Raw genomic sequence first — 9,016 nt, 5'->3', positions numbered from 1 at the left:
TGTCCATGGGTGTGTGTATGTGGGGGGTTCAGAGAATCTCTTTCCATGCCACCTTCACACCCACTGTTAGCCTGATCCAAGGAGACTCACTGGGTGGAAAATGAGCTGATGCTTTTATTATTACAGAGAGAGTGAGAAAGGACGGCAGAGGGCAACTAGAGAGGTGAAGGAAGGAAGGTCTCCTGGCCTCACCCTCTACCCCTCCTCCTGGGCTCCCTGGGACCTCTATTTCATGGGCAGGCACTGCCTGGGGTGGAAGTCACGGGCCACACACCACGCTGCGGCAGCCCCTCCTCATACCCGGCTCCAAGGAGCTCACCTCCTGGGCCCCTCACGATCCAGAGCTGATTCCCAGTTGGCCCTCCTCTCCCTGTGAATGCCAGGGACAGCCCCTTGCAGGCAGCTGAGCTTTGTGGAGCCTCTGGAAGGAAGGCGCCCCCTGGCTTCTCAGGAGGAAGTGTCCTTGGCCAGGAAGGAGCTGGCAGTGGCACAGGACTCCTCTTGGGGCCCCAGGCTGGGCGGGGTGCGCCTCCAGGCGCAGCAGAACAGGCTGCGCAGTTCTGAAGAGACACTGCTGCTGAAGGAGGCATAGATCCAGGGGTTGGTACAGCTGTTGAGGCTGCCCAGCAGCATGAGCAGCACAAAGGGGGGACCTGTGTAGGTGGAGAAGGGTTGTGGCTGAGGGTGCCCAGGCAGGCGTGCGACCCCATGGGCCCACTAGGGGCTAGTGATCCCACATCTGGACGTATGTGTGTTTGTGTGTGGGGGGCGGGGTAGGGGTGTATATGCATCCAAGCCCCAGCCCTCCCCATAGCCCTAGCCACAGCCACACCCACCTTCCAGAGGCGCGTCCGGGTCCCATGCTGCCCACAGCTGTACAAGGAAGAAGGGCGCCCAGCACAACACGTAGACGATCACAATCACCAGTGTCATCCTCACAGTCTTGGCCACAGCTGCTGACACAGGGGCTCCCTCGCCGGGACTGCTTGTTCGGCACCCTCCTCGGCGCCCCCCACCCCTCTCTGCTGGCCGTGGCACCAGGCTGGCATGAATCTCCCGGAAGATGAGCACCTGACAGGCAGCGATGCCCAGGGCAGGTGCTACAAACACCATGAGGGCAATCCAGGTGACATAGGCACGGACGCCCCAGGGCTCAGCAAAGTGGGCCCAGCAGTCGAAGACCCCGCTGCCATCTCCCACCTCACGCTGGGCAAAGATGAACAGCTGGGGCAGGCTGAAAAGGAGCGAGAAGGCCCAGGCCACCAGCACTGGCCGGTTCCAGTGAGTTCCACCTCCGTGGCGGTATGCCAGCATGGGACGGCAAATGGCACGGTGGCGGTCCAACGTCATGGCCAGGATCATGTAGGAGGAAGCATACATGCCCACCATCTGCAGGTACTTGATGGCCCGGCACAGGGCATCAGGCCCTTGGAAGCGGTCGGTGGCATCCCAGGCCAGCTGGGGCAGCACTTGGAACAGAGCCACGGCCAGGTCAGCCAGGCACAAGTGGCCAATGAAGACGTGCATAGGGGCCCAGCGGCCACGACGGCCCCGCCGCGCCAGGGCCCCCAGCACCAAGCCATTGCTCAGGGCCACAGCCACAAAGACTACGGAGAGCAGGGCCAGCTCCGCCTGGGCTAGCAGCTGGTCCCGGGTGTCCACAGGCTCTTCCTTGCTGCTGTTTCCAAGTGGGAGAGGTGGAGAGAGCGGTCGAAGCACAGCTGGGCAAGGATAGGGGAAGAGGGCCAAGTTAGGAAGTGTGCTGTGCAGGGGGATCAGAAAACCCAAGGAGGTTCCAACTAGACGGGCAGAGCCAGGGACCGGGATCTTCTGCTTCCCTTCCACCAGCCGAGCACGCATCATCTCCCCGCCTCGCGTGATACGGAGGGAAGGGCAGCCCCAGCCCCCAAGGGCAGCCCCGAGAGAAGGGCAAAGGAGGCCTCTGAAAAAGGAGCTTCTTGGCTTCCTCCAACCCCACTCCGGCCAAATCCACTCAGCCCACCTGGCTCATCCCAGTGCAGGGAGGAGTAGGGACCCAGTAGCTAGAACCTTACCAGAGGTGGTGGAAGCCACGAGCATGGTGGGGCCGGGGCGGGTGTCCTGAACACCTGGAGGAGACAGGGCGGGGAGCTCAACCTTCCATCCAAAGGGCCGGCACCGCTGCCCAGAGTCTGGACAGAGGCCCTTAGAAAGGCGCCAGGGTGGCAGAGTGTGTGTGCGGTGGGGTGGGGGTGGGGGTTCCAGCCTGTGCATGCAGCTCTTTTCCAGAGATCAGGAGCTGGGCGTGCACCCTTAGCTCGATCAAGGGTGGTGAGGTCTGGCCCCACTGAGCCAAGCGTGGACCTCGGGACCCTGCTACGCTCCTCCCCGGACTCGGCAGAGGAAGATAGAGAGAGGGACAATTAAACAGATGGACAAACTGAGCCTAGGACCCATGTGGGCAGTCCACGAGACCCAAGGCAAACGTCTAGAACCTCCTACGCTAACAGAGGCCAAGAGAGGGGCCATAGGAGGGCTGAGGGCTGAGCGGGAAGGGCCAGTGTGGCCCCGGGACCCCTTGCAGCCCCTTACCTGAGCGGGCTCCTGCGTTCCTGGGAAGCTGCGCGGCAGCGGGCTCAAAGGTGTCCCAGGAGCTAAGATCTGCTCTCCATCGCCTGCCCCGCCCCAACCCAGCCTCTGGGAGTGACCTGCCCAGGAGGGGACTTCCTCCCCCCCCTCCCCAAGCACCTCCCCTGGCCTCCTGCCTGTGGCACCGGGAAGGACTGCTTCCCTTCCTGCCCCCAACCCCTCCCGGGCCTTTTCCCAGGACTCCTTTCCCCTACTCCATTCCTGAGGGCGTTAAGGCTGGTCCCCATCTTGACCCATCTGTGATCTCGAGGCCAGCTACCCTCGCCCTTCTCTGTTCTGGGCTGCCCCCACCCCTGCAGGGCCCAGCCTGCTAGAATGTCGGGTCTGGCGGGGCTTTGGGAGAGCACTTGTTCAGGGTCTCCATTCTAATTGGGGAAACTGAGACCGGAGATGGGTGAGACTGGCTCAGGATCTTAGAGCTTTTCTGTGGCACAGCTTGATTCCTCTTTCCCAAGCCAGGCTCCTTCCGTTCCTCTTTGGGAAGGGGTAAGGAAAGGGTGGGAGCTCAAGGAATCCCCACTAACACAGAGGGACGGCCCTCCCGGGCCCATGAAGGCCCCTCCCCCTCCTCAATTAGGGCCAGCCGGAGACGAGGGACAGGAAGGGAGGAGGTGGGGTGAGATCAAGCCAGGTCTTAATATGCCCTGTGAGATCCGGTTTCCTCCTCAAGGCCCAGTGGGAGCCAGGGACCCCCTGCCCTCTTCCTCCTCCCCCACCTGAAACTACCTGTCCGAGGAGGAGGGGGCTTCTGAGCTCCTGCGTTTATGCATATTCCAGCTCTCCCTCTCCCTCGCCCTTCCCTCAATCCCCTCTCCTCCCTGTCTCTCTCCCTCTTCCCCTCTCTCTCCCTCTTACCCCTCCACACACACACACACACACACACACACACACACGCACGCACGCACGCACGCATGCACGCACACACCCTCACATATGGCCACAAACAGCCATATGCCCACAAAAGCATACACACAGCGTCGTAGACAGGCATACATGGACATTTGCGCACCCTGTGTGGAGGGCCTGAGAGAGGAGCTCCCTTGCCAAGGTCTGTAGGGAATGACCTTCCCTGCTTCCCCTCCCCTTCTCAGGCTCCAGGACTCCCTCCGACCTCCAGCCCATCAGTTTCCCCATCCTGGGCACCCTCTTTCCACCCTCCCCTGCCCTAGCCACAGGCCTTGACCTCCTCAGCTTAGGCTGGTGCAGCCCAGCCCAAGGCAGTGGCCGGCACACTGCTAAAGGCCAGGCTCTGGGCTGAGTTCAGCTCTTTTTTCCTGTTTGTCCATCTTCTCTGTTGACCTGCAAGCCTAGAGACCAAAACAGCCCCTCAATGACCAGGCCCAAATACAACCAAGGCCAAGGCCCCCTCTTCCTAGCTAGAGAGACTGGCTGTGCCCCAGCCCCTAGCCTTTGACCGGGCACCAGGGGATGTGAGGGCAGGTGTCTCATACACTCAGCACCCCCCCCCCACCCTACACACTGCACGCACAGCATACGGCAACACACGGCACACACTGTTCCTACACATGCCACACAGAGAGCACCGGGTACACACACATGTACAGCACACACATACACCCTACCCCCAACATTACACATGCGCCAGCCTGGAGTGGCCTCTGTGGCCTCGGTCCCCAAGATTCTCCCAGACCTGCAGGAGCTGTGGGATCTCCCTGGTCCACACCAGGGACTGAGGTGCCTGCAGAGGAGCATATGTCCCTGCTTTGCCATTCCCCAGCTGTGTGACCTTGCACAGGCTATGCCCAGCTCTCTGCACCTCAGCTTACTCCTCTGTATACTGGGAATCTAATAACTGAAGGTCAGCCCGTGGTGATAGGATGGGCAAAGACCTGGAGCCGGCAGGTGATGAGCCTCCAGGAGCAACTGCTTTCACTACATGCAGGGCAGTGCTAGAGGCTGGGGAAGGAAGCTCCTGGGACTCGTCAGGAAGTGGTACCAGTCTTCCCAGACAATCATTTCCTTATGAGTTTATCTGCTTGGATTTGATAGAGGCCATGCAGGGCTAGATCCCAGTGGAGAGCTGCTGCGGGGCGGGGCCCCTGAGCCATGAGGCCAGGCCCGTGACCATCTCTGTTCTGTGCACTCCTGGTTTCCTGTTGTTGAGCCCAGGGAAAAGTCTTGGGGAAGGCCACACCCCCCACCCCCACCCCCCACTGCCGCCGCCCTCCCCCTGGTTTTCTCTGGGCTCCGAGAAGCAAGGGGAGGGGATTGTGTTAAGGCCGGAACATAAAGGGAAGCTGCTCACAGAACTGCTCCCCCCTCCCGTCAGCCAGGACCTCTGAGGAACTGAGACCTACCAAGGCAGAGGGTGTGCCAAGGAGTCTGGTTCTTCAGCGGAGAGCCCTGAAGGCTCAGGAACCCATGGTGCATGTGCTGGCGCTGTGCCAGGTGAGAGGCTGGGCCCAGCTGAGTCCCATTGCCTATAGGAAGGAGCCGGTCAGAGGTGAGAGGCTCCAGGCAGGCCCCTCTGGGGACAAGAAAGATGGGGCTTGGCAGCAATTTATAGGGAGAAAGGCTGACTGGATTATTCACGGTCAGGGCCACGTGAGTCAGCAGAGAGAGCACTGGGCTGCCCAGAAGCCCCTGTGCCCTGGCCAGCGTGAACTGAGAGCAGGGCACCTATGTAGAGACAGGCAGATGAGTGGGGTCCTGGAGAGGAGAGAGAAGGCAGGATCCATAAGTGTTTGAGGGGGCGGCCTAACTGGCCCAAACTCACCCCGGGGAGCACTGGGAAACTCGTTTGTTCTGGAAGGCTGGAGAAGGGCCTGGCCATGAGGCTGACCTGTTACCCTCAGTGGATCACAGGCCTGGACAGGGCTGAGCAGACACCCTTCTCATACACTCAGCCCCCCAGAGCAGGCCTCTCTGCCCTGCTTTCCACCATCTGCCTCTAAGGTTGCATCTGCAGAAAGAGTTCTGTGGGTGGTCAAGGTGTGTCCTTTGTTTCCACTATCCCGATGTCTGAGCAGAAGAGGACGGGAGGCCCCCAGGAACCAGGGGCCACTGACCGTCCCAGGCATCGGCTGCCGGGGCAAGAGATCCAAGCGGGCAGGACCCCAGGTCTGCCCGTCCTGCTCTGTGACTGACTCTCTGTATTCAGAACCTTTTGCTCAACAAACAGCGAGTTCTTCTGGCCCCGCACCATGGATGCGGCGGTGAAAGGCAGACGCGCTGCCGCGCTGCCGGAAGGAGCACAGGGTTTTGTGTGGAGGCAGTGGGGGCAGAGTCCAGAGAAAGTGCCCAGGAGAGAAATGGTGGGACATGGTCAATGCTACCGGGTAGTGGGGATGGAGAGGAAAAGCATTTCGTGGGCCCTGGACAGATTGTTGAAAAACATTTGGGGAAAAAAGAGTAAGAGGAGCCGGCCGAGGACATGGAAAAGAAGTGATGGAAAACCAGGAAACCAGGAGAGCTTGCGTTCATAAGCCTGGGAGGAGAGACGGGTGCCCCAAGGGAAGAAGGACAAAAGCAAAGCTGCTGAGAGGCCGTGCCCAGGAAAGGAGACAGGAGCCCCAACTGGGCATCCCTCCTGACTGGGTGCGCATCACAGAGGGTGCATCCTGTGTGGCAGTGAGAAGAGTGAATGCACTCATACCGACTGAAATGATACATAAGGAGCACAATGAGAGCCCCGTGTCATTCAAATGCCTACGAGAGGCTTGGAGGGAGTGAAAGAGCATTAGGTCAAAAGATGGAATCAAAGCGGGGGGAAGTGTGCATGTGTGCGTGCAAGCCTTCACTGGGACATGCGCGGGCCAAGTACAACAGGAAGACAGGGTGTCCACTGATCTGAGGGCTAAAGCGAATAGTAATTTTCAAAGTTAGACAAAACCTGTTTGCAAGCCGCAGGAGGGAGGAGAGTGGTACCGGATGGATTAGGAGCCCTGCAGGCTGGGAGGGGCAGAGTCCCCAGGAGCCTATGGGGTCACCACTCTCCTGGGCTGAGGAGTGGTATTTTATTAGGATTTTATTTTGCATTTTCCTTATGACTGATGATGGTGAGCATCTTTTCATACACTTATTTGACATTTGTATATATTCGCTGGTGAAGTATCCAGTCAAAACCTTTGTCATTTTTTAAATGTATTGTTTTGAGAGAGAGAGAGAGAGAGAGATCAATTTGTTGTTCTATTTATCGATACATTCATTGGTTGGTTCTTGCGCCTTGACCAGAGATCAAACCTGCGACCTTGGCATATTAGGATGACGCTCTAACTAACAGCTACCCAGCCGGCGCCTGTCCATTTTTTAAAAGTTTTCTCAATTATTGAGTTTTAATGATTTCTTTTTCATTTTTAAACATATTTTGGTTACAGATCTTTTAGCTGATATGTTTTGCAAATATTTTCTCTCAGTCTGTGGCTTGCCTTTTCATTTTACTAAAAGTATTTTTGAAAAAGCAAACTTTTTAAATTTTGATGAAGTCTAATTTTAACTGGTTTTTTCATGGTTTATGTTTTTTGTGTCCTATCTAGAAAGTCTAATCCATTGTCACGGATATTCTCCTATGATTTCTTCTAGAAGGTTTTATATTTCTAGCTCTTATATGTAGGTCTGAGATTCATTTTGAGTTAAATTTTGTGCATGGTATAAGGTAAAGGACTAGGTTCATTCTTTTGCATGTGAATAACCAGCTGTTCTGGTACCATTTGTTCGAAAGACTGTCCTTTCCTCATTGAATTATCTTGGCACCTGTGCCACAAATTTATCCTGTGCGCGCGTCTATTTCTGGGCTCTCAGTTCTGTTCCACTGATCTATATCCTATTCTTGCACTAATGCTACACTGTCTCAATTGCTGTAGATTTATAGTAAGTCTTGAACTCAGATAGTGAAGATCCTTCAACTTTGTTCCTTCTCAAAGTCATTTTGGCTAATCCAGGTAATCTGCATTTACATGTAGATTTTAAAATCATCTTGTCAGTTCCTACAAAAAAAAAAAAAAAAAGGCCTGGATTTTAATTGCCAGTACGTTGACTCTGTAGATAAATATGGGGATAACGGACATCTTAACCATAATGGGTCTTTCAACCCATGAATAAGCTATTTCTCTCCATTTATTTAAGTTTCTTTCATTTCTCTCAGCAATATTTTACTGTTTGTGGTATATAGGTTTGCACATGTTATTATTTTATCCTAAGTATTTCATATTTTTGATGCTATTGTAAATGGTACTTTTATTTTTTTATTGATTGTGCTATTACGGTTGTCCCAATTTTTCCCTTTTTGCCCCTTTCCACCCAGCACCCCCCACTCCCTCCGGCAATCCCCCCTCCTTTGTTCAAGTCCCTGGGTCATATGTGTAAGTTCCTTGGCAACTTCATTTCCTATATTTGCTCTTAACATCCCCCTGCCCATTCTGTAACTACCAATTTGTACTTCGTTTTTAAAAAGATTGTTTATTTATTTCTTTTTTAGAGAGAGGGGAAAGGAGGGAGAAGGAGAGGGAGAGAAACATTAATGTGTGGTTGCTTCTCACATGCCCCCCACCAGGGACTGGCCCCAACCCAGGCATGTGCCCTGACTGGGAGTTGAACTGCCGACTCTTTGGTTTGCAGGCCGGCGCTCAAACCACTGAGCCACACCAGCCAGGGCCCAATTTGTATTTCTTAATCCCCTTACCTCTTCACCCATTCCCCCAGACCCCCTCCCCACTGGCCACTCTCCCAATGATCTCCATATCTATGATTCTATTTCTGTTCTGCTTTGTGTTTTAGATTCAGTTGTTGATAGGTATGTATTTATTGCCATTTTATTGTTCATAGTTTTGATCTTCTTTTTCTTAGATAAGTCCCTTCAACATGTCATAAAATGAGGCCTTGGTGATGATGAACTCCTTTAGCTTTACCTTGGCTGGGAAGCACTTTATCGGCCCTTCCATTCTAAGTGATGGCCTTGCTGGGCAGAGTCATCTAGGTTGCAGGTCCCCGCTTTTCATCACTTTTAATACTTCCTGCCAGTCCCTTCTAACCCGCAAAAGTTTCTTTTGAGGAATCTTATGGGAAATCCTTTGTAGGTAATTATGTGCTTTTTTTCTTGCTGCTTTTTAAGATTCTCTCTTTAACCTTTGGCATTTTAATGATGATGTGTCTTGGAGTAGCTCTCTTTGCATCCATCGTGTTTGGGACTCTCTGTATTTGCACACCTATTTCCTTCTCCAAATTAGGGACATTTTCTTTCACTATTTTTTCAAATAGATTTCCAGTTTCTCGCTCTTTCTCTTCTCCTTCTGGCACCACTATGATGAGATTGTTGGAACGCTCGAAGTTGTCCCAGAGACTGCTTACGCTTTCCTCACTCTTTTGGATTCTTTTTTCTTCTTGTTCTGACTGCTTCTTTTTTGCTTCCTTATGTTCCAAACCATTTACT

At 54.3% G+C, this 9,016-nt stretch overlaps 1 protein-coding gene across 1 annotated transcript; it reads right to left on the bottom strand.

Annotated features, from left to right (window-relative positions):
- Positions 1-816: 816 nt before the first annotated feature.
- On the bottom strand, positions 817-2,079 carry AVPR2 (arginine vasopressin receptor 2). The gene is made up of 2 exons (XM_054578154.1): positions 2,055-2,079; positions 817-1,721 (listed from the first exon to the last, which is right to left on the bottom strand). The coding sequence occupies exons 1-2, from the start codon at positions 2,077-2,079 to the stop codon at positions 817-819; spliced, it is 930 nt and encodes a 309-aa protein (XP_054434129.1).
- Positions 2,080-9,016: the final 6,937 nt, after the last annotated feature.

The sequence above is a fragment of the Pteronotus mesoamericanus genome, unplaced genomic scaffold, assembly GCF_021234165.1.
Source record: "Pteronotus mesoamericanus isolate MK-2021 breed Mesoamerican mustached bat unplaced genomic scaffold, CSHL_Meso_final contig_493, whole genome shotgun sequence".
Taxonomy (NCBI): Eukaryota; Metazoa; Chordata; class Mammalia; order Chiroptera; family Mormoopidae; genus Pteronotus; species Pteronotus mesoamericanus.
This window is presented reverse-complemented; position numbering and strand designations above follow the sequence as displayed.